Source organism: Balaenoptera ricei, chromosome 2 (genome assembly GCF_028023285.1).
Source record: "Balaenoptera ricei isolate mBalRic1 chromosome 2, mBalRic1.hap2, whole genome shotgun sequence".
NCBI lineage: Eukaryota > Metazoa > Chordata > Mammalia > Artiodactyla > Balaenopteridae > Balaenoptera > Balaenoptera ricei.
This window is the reverse complement of record NC_082640.1, coordinates 159587651-159605477: the sequence shown is the minus strand read 5'-3', so window position 1 is coordinate 159605477 and position 17827 is coordinate 159587651. Positions and strand designations below refer to the sequence as shown.

General features: G+C 51.8%; 1 protein-coding gene across 5 annotated transcripts in view; it reads left to right on the top strand.

Moving 5' to 3' along the window:
- MIDEAS (mitotic deacetylase associated SANT domain protein) overlaps positions 1 to 17827 on the top strand; it is a 63677-nt gene that overhangs the window by 40114 nt on the left and 5736 nt on the right. For all 5 annotated transcript variants that reach the window (XM_059914614.1, XM_059914615.1, XM_059914612.1 and 2 more), the window contains 8 exons: positions 4099 to 5768; positions 6947 to 7246; positions 12542 to 12887; positions 14844 to 14910; positions 15420 to 15562; positions 15691 to 15794; positions 16264 to 16339; positions 17059 to 17147. In XM_059914614.1, the coding sequence (XP_059770597.1) occupies positions 4335 to 5768; positions 6947 to 7246; positions 12542 to 12887; positions 14844 to 14910; positions 15420 to 15562; positions 15691 to 15794; positions 16264 to 16339; positions 17059 to 17147 (2559 nt within the window). In that variant the 5' untranslated portion in view covers positions 4099 to 4334. The remainder of the gene's footprint in view (positions 1 to 4098; positions 5769 to 6946; positions 7247 to 12541; positions 12888 to 14843; positions 14911 to 15419; positions 15563 to 15690; positions 15795 to 16263; positions 16340 to 17058; positions 17148 to 17827) is intronic.

The window sequence follows — 17827 nt, the reverse complement described above, 5'->3', positions numbered from 1 at the left end:
GACTCCCCCAGCCAATGTCACGCATGCGGCTGGGCTGCTGATGGCACGTGGGGAGCAGTATGTGTTCTGGTTGCTGTCCTTGGAGGGCGTGGTGTCACCACGAGCATAGAACACCCAACAGCCTTTTCAGTACCGTCCCTCATGTGTCTGCAGAATACATGTGGTTTCAGCACTGTTTTCTTTACTTAGTGCACATTGCTTCTTCGGTAGAGAGAAAGTGTTTCTCACCATAGATGCTCCTGAAAGCCCCAGCGGTCCCTGGCTGTTGAGATCAGATGCTGGCTGTGTCTTCTGCCCAGGGCTGTCTGTGGTGTGGTCAGGGACTGGTTGCAGCAGCGAGGCTCCCGGAGGAAGGGAAGAGTGAATAGAGCCTTGACAGTCAAACAGACTGATAGAGTGGGTGTGAGTGTCTGGGGCCCCATGATGTCTGTGGGTTTCCTTTTGCAGTGTTTCTGCATCCGTTGTCAGAGGCCCTGCAGCTGGTCCCAAGGGTGAGCTGCCTGCAGGAGTTCCTCATTACACCCTCTTCCCTGCAACTTCAGGGAGTTGGCCCATCGGTTGGGAGCCTTCAGAAAGGATGGCTTGCTTCCTCTTCCTCATTGTGAGGAAGACCAGGCAGACTTCCACCTGAGGGACAGAGGAGGATGGCTGGGGCAGAAGAAGTGGGAGGAAGTGGCTCAGTCCTGGCCAGACTCGCAGGCTGTGAGGTATGAGTGGCGTATGAGAGCTGGCAGCCCCACCTGCAGCCACCAGAACTGAGGCAGGGGTGGGCTTGCAGGGGCTGGAGGGTCCAGATCTGGAGAATGAGGCGGAAGTGACCAGTGCAGTCTCAGGCCTCCCTGCCAGTGGACCTCCCACACCTGCTGGCGCCTCTGTGAGGCGGCCCCCCTTCCCTTCCCTCCCTTCTTGTAGGTCTGAGGGTCTCAGCTGTACCAGCGCAGAATAGGAGAGGTTTACCTGCCAACAGTTCAGGTGCGGGGAAGGGGCTTCCTAGCGCCAGTGAGTACGGATATCTGTGTTGGGAAAATCCTTGCTCTGAGACTGTCAGGAGCATGCTGTGGGAGGGAGGTGTGCAGAAAGGGCCTGGTGTCTTAGCGGCATGGCTTAGGGACAGGGAATAAGAGCTTGGTCTTGGAGTCAGACGGACCTAAATTCAAGCCCTGGCTCTGCAATGTAGTTACCGTGTGACCACTGGCAATTTTTTCAGCCCTTTAGAGCTTGTCTAGGTCACCTGTAAAATGGAGGTTAAAATAACACTGCTTCATGCTTTGACTTCATGCTGCTTTATAAAGCTGTTGTGGGAATTAAACATGCACAGAGTACTTAGGATCTGCCTGGCACAGGTGCATTGTTGTTGTTGTTGTTATTATTACAACTACTAGCTGTTACTACTACTGCTACATACCCTACTACATACCCTGCTGCCTTGGTGTGTCCCCTCCCCTCCTACCTCCCAGGCCTCTTCCACTCTCCCCCCGCCACCCCCCCGCAACAGCCCAGATAATGACCTTTCTTCTTCGAAGGTCCCAGGTCCGGGTGTCTGTGCTCTTAGCATCGTTAGCAGCCTTCCAATGGGGATGACAGGGAGGCCTCTGCAGAAGCTTCAGCCTCCCCAGAACTGGCCCCCTTGATTTCTTCTAAACAAGTCCCTGGTCCAGCTTTGGAAACCTACTGTGGTGTCAGGAGTGAAGGCCCCCCTCGATGTGTAGGGTGGGGGGTGGGAGGCAGAGCAGGCCTGACCAAGCAGCTGCAGGCGAGCCAGCGTGGACTGGGGCAGGAGCAGCCCTGCCTTGGATCCCCTTTCACAGACTCCGCCCCCATCTCCCCAGCCCCAAGTGTGCAGTCGCCCTCCCCTAGGCGCTGAGCGGCCATCCCCGCGCCTGGTACCCTCCATCAGGCAGCACGCGCACGTGCACTCGGGCCCATCTGCCACGTGTGCCTTCCCTTCCTCCAAGCCCCAAGCCTGTGCTGTGGCTCACCAGGCAACAAGGCTGCGATGGGGGGGTGCCTGTACTGCCGGGGGAGGGGAGGCTCCCAGTTCCCTGGAGGCACGTGGACCTGCCAACTCCCCCCCCGCCCCCCCCACAGCACGTTCTTCCTTCCTCTGTCTTGCTTCTGCAGGCACACACGTACTTATAGTTGGTTCATTCTGATTGGAGAGGCAGAGCCGGACTCCTATAGCCGGGACGGCCCCACCCTGCAGCTTCACGATGGCGCCCAGGGTTGTTTTCAGTCTGGGGGCTGGCTTTTGGGCCTCTGCTCTGTATTGGGTTGGCTGTCAGGGAATGAGAGTTTAAAAGCAAGAGAAAGGGGTTTGTTCAGAAGGCGGTTTCTGTGGCCTCAGCACTCGCTGCATGTCCGAATCCTCCCCCGGTGGCGGGGCCTGGGTGACTTGGACGCCCTCCTAGTCTCCCCCTCCCCCAGCTTCCATATGCGAGACAAAGCGGGTGCGAGCACGGAGAGTCGCTCTCACTCACAGCAGGGCCGGGAGCTGAGGAAGGAAATGGAGGAGGAAGTTCCTCCCCTTCTGGGTGCTGGGTGAAAGTGAAAGGCAGCAGGGGGTTGGAGTGAGTCACGGCCGCCGTGGGAGGGGAAGGGCTGGGGTGGTGCGGAAGCGTGCGGAGGAGCGATAGCACGGCTGCCTCCCTGGGGCCAGGGGCATCGCCGGGTGTAGCCAGGGCTTCATACCAGAGCCAGCCCAGCCAGCCCTCCTCCGCGCCTCTCGGCTGGTTTCCTGGGAACTCGAGGGGCTGCTAACGATGACCTGGGGCGTCTAGGTTCTGACGTCTGGGGTCAGCCTGGACCTTCAGATTTATTCGCGGGGGCTTCCTGAGCTCCCCTCCTCTGCTAGACGGACTGGCTCAGGAGCAGAATCTTAGCATGGGGAAGAGGTGGGCCATGTAGCTTCCACCCTCACCAACTTCCCAGAGAGGCAAACAAAACAAAAGACAAAACCAACCCTCTCTGAAGAAAGAAAAAGTCTTTGAAAATACACGCAAGGTATAGGTGTAAGTTATAACTTGCATGTAAATAATAAAAACACATGTAAATTATAAAATACTGGTCTCAATTCCTCTGTAGCAGGATAAATAGAGCAACCTTTTTTTTTTTTTTTTTTAATCAAGTTAGAAAACAAACACAGGAACACTGTGAGCACTTTAGTCACACCATGTCATGGAGAAACCTTCTGGACTTAAGTTCTAGAAATCTGCACCCCCCTCAATATCGTAGCTATACTCTTCCTTTGCTCAAGATGCCAGGAGTTCTTTGGCAGTGGAGGAGGGTGGGTGGGGACTGTTGACCAGCTACCAGGCCAGATCCTGTCTCCAGTCAGCCCAGGCTGCAAAACAGGTTTCCATGCTTGGTTGGGGAACACTGGCAGCCACAGTTCCACCCAGCAGCTCCTCCCAGGGGTGGGGTTAGGACTGCACACACCCTTCTGAGGCCTCACCTACGTGCCTCAGTGTAAAGGACGTGGACCCAGGACTCTGCAAGGGCCTGTTGGAGCTCCCGGCCCATGGGCTGCACAGTTGGGAACGGCTAATGTTTTCTCCATTTCCTGTCTGAGAGGTGCATGGAGTGTCAGGAGGCATTGGCTGAAAACACTCCTGCGGGGTCTACTGGGGAGGCCACTGCCTGGACAGATGTGAGAGGACCTGCTTGGCTGCCCAATAGGCTGAGGCCTGGCCTCAGAGGAGCAGGGAACCCAGCATGGCCTTTGTTACCCCTTATCCCAGCTTGACTGCAGGGGTTCAGGCTGGATCTCAGCCCCACTTGCCCCCTCGGCAGGTGCTTTTGTGCAGTGCGCAAGTTACACAACCAAACGCAGCAGTCCTGGACACTAACCAGGAGGGTGAGGTGGTGGGACAAGGGAGAGTCCCAGAGCACCCTGGGGGATGTTGCTGCCTTCTGGTAGCTTCTGGTAGCTCCGCCAAGGTCCTGGCTCCTGCCTCACCAGTGCTGCTCTGTGACCTTGGGCTTGTCCCCAGGAGGCAGTGGAACTGTAGGACCCTTGAGACCCTCCCCTCACACTTGTGCTGCTCTCTGGGGCATCCTGGGAGGCTGTGGCTGACACTATTACTGTTCTTCTGTCTGCAGGCTCCAGGGCCCTGTGGAGCATCATGAACTGGGAAGAGTAGAGGAGCCTGAGAGCCTCTCTGCAAAAAGGAAGGAAGCACCAGCAGTTCTTTCTCCCCGTGCCTGACCGCATCATCCAGCGTTTCCTCTGCCCCCTCTGGCTGCTGGACTAGGGCCAAGCTTCCAGCAGGACCATCCCCCAGGGGATGGGCAACTGGTAAAGTAGGTCTCACTGCCGGGGCCCAGTTGGCCACACCATGAACCTCCAGGCCCAGCCCAAGGCTCAGAACAAGCGGAAGCGTTGCCTCTTTGGGGACCAGGAACCAGCTCCCAAGGAGCAGCTCCAACCCCTGCAAGCACCACAGCAGCCCCCGGCCCCTCCACCGTCCAGAGTGAAGGAGGAGCCTTACTTTGCGCACGAGGGTCCGGCAGGGGCTGCCCCCGCCTCCCAGCCTGTGGAACTGCCCCCTTCCAACAGCCTGGCCCTGCTGAACTCCGTGGTATACGGGTCTGAGCGAACCATGTTGTCTCAGCAGGTGGGCTCGGTCAAGTGGCCCAACTCTGTGATGGCTCCAGGGCGAGGCCCGGAGCGTGGAGGGGTTGGGGGTGTCAGTGACAGCGGCTGGCAGCAGCAGCCCGGCCAGCCTCCGCCCCACTCGACGTGGAATCGCCACAGCCTGCCCCTTTACAGTGGACCCAAGGGAAGCCCTCATCCTGGCATGGGGGTCTCCACCTACTATAACCACCCTGAGCCGCTGAAGCGGGAGAAAGCAGGGGGGCCACAGCTGGACCGCTTTGGGAACGCTGTGCGGCCAATGGTGCCGCAGAAGGTGCAGCTGGAGGTTGGGCGGCCCCAGGCACCCCTGAACTCTTTCCATGTGGCCAAGAAGCCCCCGAACCAGACGCTGCCCCTGCAGCCCTTCCAGCTGGCGTTCGGCCACCAGGTGAACCGGCAGGTCTTCCGGCAGGGCCCATCGCCGCCCAACCCCGTCGCCGCCTTCCCACCGCAGAAGCAGCAGCAGCAGCAAGCGGCCCTGCCCCAGATGCAGCTCTTTGAGAACTTCTACCCCATGCAGCAGCCACCCTCTCAGCAGCCCCAGGACTTTGGCCTGCAGCCAGCCGGGCCGCTGAGTCAGTCCCACCTGGCTCACCACAGCCTGGCACCCTACCCCTTCCCCCCAAACCCTGACATGAACCCAGAACTGCGCAAGGCCCTCCTGCAGGAGTCAGCCCCGCAGCCTGTGCTACCTCAGGCGCAGATCGCCTTTCCCCGCCGTTCCCGCCGCCTCTCTAAGGAGGGCGTCCTGCCTTCCACCACCCTGGATGGGGCTGGCACCCAACCTGGGCAGGATCCCGCCAGCAACCTGTTCCTGCACCACTGGCCCCTGCAGCAGCCGCCACCCGGCCCCATGGGGCAGCCCCATCCTGAAGCTCTGGGATTCCCGCTGGAGCTGAGGGAGTCACAGTTGCTGTCGGACGGGGAGAGACTGGCACCCAATGGCCGGGAGCGGGAGGCTCCCGCCATGGGCAGCGAGGAGGGCACGCGGGCTGTGGGCACAGGGGACTGTGGGCAGGTGCTACGGGGTGGGGTGATCCAGAGCACTCGACGGAGGCGCCGGGCGTCCCAGGAGGCCAATTTGCTGACCCTGGCCCAGAAGGCAGTGGAGCTGGCCTCACTGCAGAGCACAAAGGTGAGAGTGGCATGGGCTGGGGGCAGACCTGGCAGAGGGCAGGGCGAGCTGTGTCTGGGGCCAGGGGAGAGCAAGTGACTCCAGGGTCACAAGGGCAGTTTTCTTCCTTCATTGAGGGAAATGAAAGAACCCATCCATTTCAGGGAGTTCTGAACTCTGTGCATGCAAAGAATCTCTAAGTAGGTGTATCCATACCTGAAGGGAAGATGGGTTTTATACACATGCAGGGTTGCAGGCAGGAAAATGCAGTACACCATCGTGGGTTGCCTTCTTCATTTGGGACTTGCAGGGTTGGGAGTGGAGGGAGGTGAAACCATTTCCAGATCCAGTATGCTAAAAGACAAGAATGTGGTAGTGGTTACACAGGTGGTTATAGTTGTCAAAATGCATCAAACTATAATTAAAAATAGGTGCATTTTGTTGCGTGTAAATTATACGGCAATAAAATTGATTGGAAAGAAAAGACAATCTAAATGGGGAAGTAGAATGAGTAGAATTTGAGCACCTATGTTGTGCTTGGAGTTTCTTATCTTTGATCACAAGTAATTTCTCATCAAATCCTATGAGAGGGATGCTGGCATTTATCCCATTTTATTGCTAAAGAAGCTAAGGCCCAAGTGGGATTTCCCAAGGTCACAAAGGTAGGACAGAAGCTAGTATCTGACTCCAAAGCCAGTGTTTGCCCCTTCCCTCACTAGAGGTCTCAACCCTCGAAGCCTATAGGGCCAGACCTATATGTAGGAGGCTGCAGAACTTGACTTCACTCCAGCCAGTTGCCAGTGGGGAAATAGATCCAAAGACCACCCTTACCTTGCCACAGGTTCCTTGCTTGCTTTCTTTTGCAGAGATATGTTTTGAATATGTAGATACTATTTCACATGCCATGCACCGTGTAGACCAAACAAAACACATCTATTAGCCACTTTTGGCCTGAGTTGGCCATCTGGGGATTCCTGCTCCAGGCCAGGATGGGAGAACCTGGCAGAAGGGAGGTTATGGAGAGTATTTGGGAGTATGGTGGGGGAAAAGGTGGTCAGGGAAAGGCCAGGTTGCCAAAGACCATTGGGAACCATCATGGGTGTTTGAGTCCCTGAATCAGATGGGACTAGGGGTCCCGGACCAGCAGATCAGGACTTACCTTCTCACCGTCTCCATTTCCTCTCTCTCTCCTTCTCCAGGATGCCAGTGGCTCTGAGGAGAAGCGGAAAAGTGTATTGGCTTCAACTACCAAGTGTGGGGTGGAGTTTTCTGAGCCTTCCTTAGCTGCCAAGCGAGCACGAGAGGACAGCGGGATGGTACCCCTCATCATCCCAGTGTCTGTGCCTGTGCGGGCTTTGGACCCAACTGAGGCAGCCCAAGCTGGAGGTGTTGACGAGGATGGAAAGGGTCCTGAACAGAACCCCACTGAACACAAGCCGTCGGTCATCGTTACCCGCAGGCGGTCCACCCGTATCCCTGGAACTGATACCCCAGCTCAGGTATGAGAGGCGCCCCATGCAAACAGCTCAGTACCTGAGTGCTCCTGGGGACCTAATATTATATGGGAAAAAGGAGAACACGGCATTATAGGAGGGATTCAAGTCACCCATGGGGATATTATTTGTATTTTCCAAACAAAACTTTCGGACAAATGAACTTATGAGGGACAAAGAGACAATTTTATACTTGAAATTTGGACTATTTAGGAAAATCCAGAATGTGTGAATCTCTTTTATTTCAGGTCAGCAAATTTTGATTTGGCCTCTAATACGGGTCAGGCCTTGTGCTAGGTACCGGGATGTAGAAATGTTTGCTTATTCTGTCAGTACAAACATGTATGTTGTACTCTCCTACTAAGATTGAGGTTTTGTCTATTTCTTCTTAGTTCTGTCAGTATTAGTTTTATACATTTTGATGCAATGTTAATTGCATACTTATTTAGAACTGGATTAGACACTTTATCATGAAATGTTTCTTTTTTTATTTTTAGTAATCTTTTTGCCTTTTAAAGTCTACTTTGTCAGATATTTCTCTTTCTTTCCATTAGTGTGGGTGGGAGGAGGATGGGATGTGTATCTTTTCCATCTTTTTACTTTCAGCCTTTCTGTATCATACCTTCTACTTAAGATATATCTTTCAACTGGATTTATAATTGGGGTTTGTTATCATCTGTTCTAACAACCTTTGTCTTTTCGTTAGAGCATTGATATGGTTTACATTTAATGTAAATACTGATAAACTTTGGTTTAAATCTGCCATCCACTTATCCCATCCTGCCTTTTCTTTCTTCCTTTTTTTTTTTTCTCTTCTTTTGTTTTCCTTTGGATTGATTGGGTTTGTTATTCCATTTCCCCTCTTTATTAATTTATTAGTTATATACTTATGTATTACTCCTTTAGTGATTACCATAGTAGCCTTTATTACCTGGATTTCTGTTAGAGAACTAAGCCCTGCAGAAGGGGATTTGAGTGACCATTTTCTCAATTATCTGGAGGATGGTACATAGCTAGTACCATTCTAGATGTGTAGGAGAGAAGTCAACTTATTACATAGTGAATGCCTTATGACATTAGAGCTTAATCCTCTGGTTGAGAAGGGTTCCTAGAGATTAAAATGCATTCTTAGCATATTGAAATCTAATATAAGTTAGTGCTTTACCTCTTCTTGGACAATGCAGAGTTCTTATAACCCTTTAACTCCATTTTCCCCTAACCCCTAACTTGTAGAATTATTGACATGAATTTTCATTCTCTCTATATTTTAACATTGATAGGACATTATAACATTATGGTTTTGTTCAGTTGTTCATTTTAGATTTATTCAAATACTCAAGAGTGTTTTGTTGCTTTTTATTTCTTCTCATGTCTCCAAGCTTCCATCTCAGTTCATTTATATGCTGTTTGAAGAACATCCCTTAGTATTTCCTTTAGTGTGAGTCTATTAGTGATAAATTTTATTAGTCTTTGATTGTCTGGAAATGTTTTTATTTCATCTTCATTTTTGAAGGATAACTTTGCTGGGTAGAGAATTCTGTGTTGGTTTTTTTTTTTTTCTTGGCACTTTAAAGATGTCATTCCATTGTTTTCAGGCTTCTATTGTAGTTACAGTATTGAGAAATCACTATAACCCATATTGTTGCTCCTTTGAATGTAAGGTATCTTTTTATCTTGTTGTTTTTAAGATTTTTTTTTTTTTGTCACTGGTTTTCAGCAGTTTTGCTGTGAAACCTAAGTATTGATCTCTTTGTATTTATCCTGTTTAGAGTGCTTCTGCTCCATTTTCTCTCTCCTCTCCTTCTGGGACTCCAGTTACACGTTTTGTTAGCGCTTTTCACTGTATCCCCTATTTTGTTTGTCATGCGCTTTTCTATGTTTTCCATTTCTTTTTTTTTAAGTCTGACCTATCTTTCAGTTCACCAGTTCTCTCTTTAGCTGTGTCTAATATGTTGTTAAGCCCATTCATTGAACTCTTGTCTTCAGTTATTTTATTTTTCAGTCACCTGAATTTTCATTTGGTTCATTTTTAGAGTTTCTAGTTCTTTGATGAGATTCTCAACCTTACCTTTTATTTTATTGCATAACTTAAGCATAGTTTTCTTTTCTTTTCTTTTCTTTTTTCCCTTTTTTGGCCACACCGCATGACTTGTGGGATCTTAGTTCCCCAACCAGGGATTGAACCTGGGCCCCAGCAATGAAAGTGCCAAGTCCCAACCACTGGACCACCATGGAATTCCCAAGCATAGTGTTCTTAAAGTTTATGTCTCATAGCTCCATTAATGGTATCCCTGTGGGTTTGTGTTTATTATCTGCTATTTCTTGTTTTTAAATCACGTCTTACTCTTTTGTATATCTGGTTATTTTTTATTGAATGTCAGACATTATATATGAAAAATTGTTGAGGTAATTAAAGACTCTGGATGCTGTTCTCCTCTACTGGAGAGGATTTGTCTTTGCATCTGACAGGTAGCAAAGAGCACAAGCAATCCTGGATTACTTTAACTTAATCAGATGATTTGAAGCTGGGCATTATTCCATTTGAGAACTAATCTATATCTGATTCACCTTTATTCTGAGGATATAGCCCTTTGGAGTCCCAATCCAAAGCCTAGAGGTTTACCAGGCTCTCCTTCCTTGGCAAGCTCTAAACTCCAGTTTTTATTCTGCTGGTTCCTTGAATTTATTAAAAGCTTTACTCAGTTTCTCAGCCTCTCCGTTGTCTCTTCCATAACAGCATCTATCTCTAGGGAAAACACAGTTCTAAATGCTGGGCTCACCTTTTTGGCTTTCCTTTTTTTTTTTCCTGGATCTTGGCTCTTTAATTCTTTGCCAACTGATTTGTTCTCTGGTACCTGCAGAAATGTGGTTTTGTGTAGCATCTAGATTTTATTAGTCATTTGCAGCTGGAGAGTTGGCCTGCATGCCTGTTGTCCATAACAGAAAGGAGAGCTCCAAGATCATCATGAGTAGCACAGTCTCTGCTCTCTGGAATCTTGTTCTCTGGTTGGGGGAGAGTTTGTGGTGGAAGCTGGAGGCTTGGGCAGCTTGTCCTGAGGATGGCAGGAAGGAGCCTGAGCAACTACACAGCTCAACATGCCCATTTCATAGGTGAGGAAATAGGCCCAGAAAAGGCCAGAGGCTTACCTAAGATCATACAGCCAAGTAGTGGCAGAGCTAGCCCTGGAATTTGGATCTCTTGAATCCTGCCTGAGGACACTCACTCTACTAGGCTTTTGGGGAGGTCTGTCTCTTTCTTTCTCTCTCTCTCGGTGTTACAGATATTTGCAATCATGCACAGAAGTAGAGAAAATGGTATAATGAGTCCTAATATTTAGCCATCACCCTCTTTTATAGTTTTCAAAATACAACCAATCTTCTTTTATTTGTACCTCTACTTCTCCCTGCCACTGGATTTTTTTTGAAGCAAATCCCAAACATCACATCATTCCATCCATAAATACTTTGGTTTTGTACCTGAAGTACCCCATACATAAGGATTCTTTCCCTCCCTTCCTTCCTCCCTTCTTCCCTTCCTTCCTTCCTCCCTCCTTCCCTTCCTTCCTTCTTTCCTCCCTCCCTTCCTTCCTTCCTTCCTTCCTTCTTTCCCTCCTTCCCTCCCTTCCCACAATATCATCACACCTAAAAAATCAATATGAGGGCTTCCCTGGTGGCGCAGTGGTTAAGAATCCGCCTGCCAGTGCAGGGGACACGCGTTCGAGCCCTGGTCCAGGAAGATCCCACATGCTGCGGAGCAGCTAAGCCCATGCACCACAACTACTGAGCCTGCGCTCTAGAGCCCACAAGCCACAACTACTGAAGCCCACACTCGTAGAGCCCGTGCTCCACAACAAGAGAAGCCACCACAATGAGAAGCCCATGCACTGCAACAAAGAGTAGCCCCCGCTCACCACAACTAGAGAAAGCCCGTGCGCAGAAACAAAGACCCAACGCAGCCAAAATAAATAAATAAATAAACAAACAAACAAAAAATCAATATGAAAAATATTGTCAAATATTTAGAATAGTTTAAATCCATTTTCCCTATAAAATCACAAATCATTACAGCTAGCTTGAGTTCATGTTGGATTTCTTGTCTAGAAGTTTGGGGGCCTTTGGCTCCACTGCATTTTTTTCTGTGCAATCATATTGTTCCCCTAAGGGGGAGAGAATGAGCAATGTCATTTCTTCCTAGTCTGCAGAAGAGCAGAGAGGGCACAGATGGCTAAAAGACATGGCCAAGGCCTCATGGGGACTCAGGGCCCTCTGCTGGAAGGTCCTGTGGGAGCTGGAACCTGGGAGGGGGAGAAAGCCTGTTGTTCCTGGGCCCAGTCAGTGTGGCCAGTCTCACCTGTGCACCCAGGGAGATGATCAATGCCACTCACTTGTGTAGGGCTCCATTCTCTCTTGAGAGGATAGGGATGCAGCAAGGAAAGGCCTCTATTCCTGTACAGCCCTGCCCTCTATTCTGTATGGAGGCCCACAAGGCATACCAAGCAGGGAGAAGTGTAAGCCAGGAGGGCTAACCTTTGACAGCAAAAGTAGGACTAATACTATGAGAATAAAATTTCTTCAAGGACAGGGCTGTCCTGTTCACTCTGTGGTCCCATGCCTAGCTTGGGTCTTGGTACACGATATGGGCCTCCATCTAATGCAGAGCTTGGAGTTTAAGTAGTGATAGCAGTCAGTATTGATTGAGTAATTACTGTGTACCAGGTACTGTTCTCAGTGATTTCCATGTATTAATTTATTTAGTCCTCATAGCTACCCCATTAGGTAGGCATTTGTTATTCCCATGTTAAAAATGATAATGCACACAGAGTTAAGTATTTTAAGTGATAATTAAAGGAAGTAGATCCCAGTCCAAGCAATCCAGTTCCAGGGCCTGGCCCTTAACTACAATAGTTCCCTGCCCTGTAGCATACTTTATAGCAGGGGTTGGCAACTATGGCCTGTGAACCAAATCCAGCCCTAAGACAGTTTTTTACACTTTTCAAAGGATTATTTTAAAAGGGCAGGGGGTGGGGTCAGGAGAAGAAGAATATGCACCGAAGAATATGTGTGTGGCCTACAAAGCCTAAAATATATACTGTCTGGCCCTTGACAGAGACAGTGTGCTGACCCCTGCCCTAGAGGAGACAATAAGAAGGGCTTTTGGATCTGCTTCCTGTCTCAGGCTTGCCTTAGTGGGTGTGGTGGGCAGACTAAGTTCCAAAGGTGAAACTGGCAAGCAGTGGTCAAGACTTCAGTTTTTCCCAGGTTGTAGGTGGCTGAGCCATCTTGGTCTGTTTCCTTCTCCAGGCTGAGGACATGAACGTCAAGTTGGAGGGGGAACCTTCAGTGCGGAAACCAAAGCAGCGGCCGAGGCCTGAGCCTCTGATCATCCCCACCAAGGCGGGCACTTTCATCGCCCCTCCCGTCTACTCCAACATCACCCCTTACCAGAGCCACCTGCGCTCCCCTGTCCGCCTAGCTGACCACCCCTCCGAGCGGAGCTTTGAGCTGCCCCCTTATACACCACCCCCCATCCTCAGCCCTGTGCGGGAAGGCTCCGGACTCTATTTCAATGCCATCATATCGACCAGCAGCATCCCAGCCCCTCCTCCCATCACGCCAAAGAGTGCCCATCGCACCCTGCTCCGGTCTAGTGAGTGACCCCCCCCTCGGCAGCCGTGAGGGCAGGCATTGTGGGAGGGCGGTGGGTAGGGAAGACTCAGCTTCTGGCATTGCTGGGGTTGGGCTGGAATGCTGTGGGAAAAGGGGCTCTACTGTCTCCTTTGAGAGAGAGAAGGAGGTTGTCCTGATTCAAGTACACGCTGGGGTTGGGGAGAGGAGGTGTCAGCCCAACTGCTTGGACTTAAATCCCAATTCCACCATTTACTGTTCCATCCCCTGTGGAAGTGATTTAAACTCCCTGGGTCTCAGTTTCTTCAGCATGTAAATGAGGATGTTAGTAGTGTTTGGTTAATGATGAAATTGCCAATATGTATTCAGCTATGTTTAGAACCACAAACAGCAGTTTCCTATGGTTCAACCTAATAGCTACCTCAGAGGGTTGTGGTGAGGTCCAGATGCATTAACACACGTAAAGCACTTTACATTGTGCCTGGCGTGTCACATTTGTTCTTAATATTAGGTGGCAGATCCTGTTTCCTGGGTCTCTTGAACAGTCATTTTGGCCCAGAGCAGACATTTTGGCTGGCCTGGGTGGTGAATTGCTGAAAAATGTTGCCCACTCCACACAAGAACTCATTTCCCCTGAAAAATGGGATAATCCTATCTCAGTGTGATAGAGAAGATTGAGAGTAATCCCAACCAGAGGTAGCACAGGGGTGAGGCAGTGCGGTCACAGGATTAACCTCTGACCCTGACCTCATCGTGGCATGCCTCTCTGGTGCCCTCTGGTGCCTGGGTGAGAAATGGCTCACCCTGGGCTGGCTGGCCTTTGGCTCTTCCACTTCTACTGGAAGCTTGGAAGCTTCTCTCCCTGCCTGGGTTGTGCAGGAAGAAGTCGCTGTAGAGACCAGCTTGAAGGCAAAGAAGAGGTCTGTCCATCCATGAGGATTTTTCTTGCACTCAGGTGTAAAGCCTGAACTGGGTCCTGTGAGGGCACCAGTAATGTGTGGGAAACCGTGGTCTGTTCTAAAGAGAGTGCTGGGTCATTAGGGAGTTGACTTGAAAGCCTGGGAGACAGGAAAGCAGAGGTTTCAGGCAGAGTGGAATCAGCAGTCAGTGCGTGAAGCCTGCAGAGGCTGCTAGCCCTAGTGGTGAGGAAAGCATTTATTGAAGAGAGGGTGGGGTTAAAGCTGAGCTTGAACTAGGAAGCAGGTGGGGAGGGCACACTAGGCAGAAGAAAGGAGAGGTGCAAAGGCCCAGAGGTGGGACTGTGCAGGGAGCGCGAGGGGCCATGAGGGGGCGGCCTGCGAAGATGGACGGTCCAGGCAAGGCGGTGGTGGGATGCATAGCTGGCCGGGGAACTGCCTTGAGCACTGAGCTGAGGAGTTGAAGTTTTCTCTCAGGTTGCAGAGGAGTCAGCAGATTTTGCTTTTGGAGCAAGAGAGTGTCTTGATCACACAGGGCGTTAAGATTAGCCCGGGAGAAACCAAGGCAGAGAACCCAGCAAGGAAGTGAGAAGAGAATTGTGAAACAGCGTTCTCCTTCACCACCTCGTTTGTGTGGCGGAAGTTTCAGCCTCTTTACGAGAGCAACCATGGTTGAATGCTGGACTTAATGCTGTACTGTGGGCGCTCCCAGGGCAGAACATGGCTCTAGTAGTGGAACTGGTAGCAGTAGTAATAAGAGTAGCTAATATTTATCGAGGGCTCAGCTTTGTGCATGATTTCATTCAATCCTCACATCAACCTAGGGAGATAGGTAGCAACAGCAGGCGTGAAAACGGAGGCACCCACATATTTGGTAAAGTCACAGCTAGTTGTCACAATTACAGGCTGCAGAGCCAGGACTCAGGGTGCCTGATTTCCCAGCGTGAACCTGAGTCACTGCTGTGGCTCTTGTGCATAAAGAGCAGCCACCTAGGGTTGGAGAGAGTGGCTTTGCTGAAGGGCAGAGGGTGCCATTTACTAACCTACCTTTTGTCCCATAGATAGCGCTGAAGTCACCCCGCCTGTCCTCTCTGTGATGGGGGAGGCCACCCCAGTGAGCATCGAGCCGTAAGTTCAGCCCAGCCTCTGACTCAGGGGGGAGGGTGGCCAACTGGAGTCCAGTGCATGCAGGTGGGCCCTACGAGGAAGAGGAGGCTTCTGTGGGCTGGGGGCTGAGCAGACCTCTCTGGGCTTCTGCACTTAGCCCTGGGCTTCACTGATCCCCCACCCCCCCACCCCCAGCTTCTCTGTGGAAGTCACAGGGAAGGAAAGGACCAGCTCAGTTTGAATTTGCCTCTGAGGAAAAGTAGAAGAGCAGTCCAAGAGACTCTTTCCCTGTCTGTAAACCTGGAGCTGCTTCTCCCCTTTCCAACCTCTGGGCCTTGCCTTTCTGGCAGCACAAGGTGCCACTTGCCAGGCTGTCCTCATAGAAGCCAGGTTCCCTTACACCCAGCTGAAGCCTTGCCACGCTCAGCCTCTGCCAGCTACCCCCGCATCTTCTCCATCCTCAGGGAGGAAGTTGGGTTCCCCATCCCCACATGGTGAAGCCTCCCTCCCTTCCCTTTCCGCCCCTGCAGACGGATCAATGTGGGCTCCCGGTTCCAAGCAGAAATCCCCTCGATGAGGGACCGCGCCCTGGCAGCCGCAGACTCCCACAAGGCCGACTTGGTGTGGCAGCCATGGGAGGACCTAGAGAGCAGCCGGGAGAAGCAGAGGCAAGGTGAGAGGGCACGAGCCAGCAGGCAAAGCAGGCAAAGGCTGGCTATTGGGTAGTGGGTGGGCTAGGCTCCGCCCCACCCAGTCAGCCCAGCCCAGCCCTAAAAGTGCTTTTCTCTCCTCCCTCCCCAGTGGAAGACCTGCTGACAGCTGCCTGCTCCAGCATTTTCCCTGGAGCTGGCACCAACCAGGAGCTGGCCCTGCACTGTCTGCACGAGTCCAGGGGAGACATCCTGGTGAGACACTGCCCCCGGTGGAGGGAGGGCCCCTTGGGGAGGCTGGCAGGGATCCGTGTGTGCTGTCCAGGAGCCAGGCCTGTCGGCGAGCTGATTTGAGGCAGGCAGGAGGGTCTGACCAGGTTAGGGATGGTAGGGGGTCGGCCAGAGGGAGCCCTGGTTCCAAACTACAGACTTTGCTGTGCAAGGTCCACCCCAGTCTCTGATTCTGGGTAGTGGGTCCCCACCCTCGGACAGGGCTGTCACTGAGGGCCTTCTCTATCTGTGGCTGCCTGCCTTGGGGACCATGTGTTTCCTCTTTTAAGAGGCCCTGAGCAGCCCAACCCCCATGCCCTTGCCATCCTGCCAGACCTCTTGCCCCTCCGCAGTTAAGAGGGCCAAGAGTAAGTGCCCACCCTACTCAGAGGCCCGAATTTTGCCCACCAAGACCCCGGCCAAGGCCTTGACCTTTTCTTCACTTCCCTTTCAGGAAACGCTGAGTAAGCTGCTACTGAAGAAGCCCCTGCGGCTGCACAACCACCCATTGGCAACTTATCACTACACAGGTGGGCTGGCAGGGTGGGCCTGGGGCCTGGGGCCTCGAGGGGTCTCCAGCATCAGTGGGGCTCAGTTCAGTGCTGAGTCACAGCCCAGGGTGGGGCAGGGGTGGAGAGGTGGGGGGCAGATAAGCCAAGATCCAGTGTGAGGGAACTGACACCAAAGCTGGGGTGGCTCTCAAGGGGTTTCCTGTACCCTGCAAGGGAAGGGAGAAGGGCATAAGCAGGTGGGAGCCCATCCGAGTAGAAAAGCCCAGGGTGTGGGTATAAGGGTCAGGAACCCAGGGAGTGCCATCCAAATTGGCATCAGGTGCTGGAACTTAGAGGACCCCTGGAGTGCCATGTCCCATTCTGGGGACTGTGCTTTAAGAGGGACATTGACCAAGCAGCATAATCATAGCCGTCACTGGTATCGACCCCCGTCGAGTGGTACATCCCGTCTGTGCCAGGTAGATCACCAAGGGCTCCACATGCATTGTCTCACTTAGTCTGTACCACAGCTGGTGAGGTGGCTTCTATTATTAGTTCCCGTTTCACAAGTGGGGAAAGTGAGGCTCAGAGGCTAAGCGACATGGCTAGTAAGTGGCAGAAGCAGGATGTGGAGCCAGCTCTGAATGCCTACAGAGACAGCGGCTAGATGACCTCACACTTTTCTGCTGGTCAGAATTGCCCCTGCAGTGCTCACAGTCCCACCCCCTCACTACCCTGGCTTCCTCTTTGCCCTGCAGGCTCTGACCAGTGGAAGATGGCTGAGAGGAAGCTGTTCAACAAGGGCATTGCCATCTACAAGAAGGATTTCTTCTTGGTGCAGAAGCTGGTGAGCTGGGGCTCTGTTTTGGGGGCAAGAGAGGGGCAGGAGCTGCCTGCATGATTTGGGGGCTCCCTCTGCCAGTGGGGGACCCTGCAGTTGCTTACCAAGGCCTCTTACAAAGCAGTTAGGTCAATGCCGCTAAGTAGCTTCAGAGACATTTTTTCTTTAATAAATTTATTTATTTATTTATTTATTTTTGGCTGCATTGGGTCTCCGTTGCTGCACGCAGGCTTTTTTTAGTTGCGGCGTGCGGGCTTCTCATTGCGGTGGCTTCTCTTGTTGCGGAGCTCGAGCTCTATGCGCGCGGGGTTCAGTAGTTGTGGCACGTGGGCTCAGTAGTTGTGGCACGCGGGCTCTAGAGCGCAGGCTCAGTAGTTGTGGCGCATGGGCTGAGCTGTTCCGCGGCATGTGGGATCTTCCCGGACCAGGGCTTGAACCCATGTCCCCTGCATTGGCAGGCGGATTCTTAACCACTGCGCCACCAGGGAAGTCCCCAGAGACATTTTTTTCTAAACAAAACAAGAATGGAAATGATCAGCCCTTTTCCCCCTTGGTTCTAAGCCCCTTCCCTCACCTTAGGGTAGCGTGGCCATACTCTGAAGTCTCAGTCCAGAGGGGGGCCTGAGTGGGCACCAGACCCAGTGGCACCAAATAAATAGTGACTTGCCTAAGGGAGAATAGGAAGA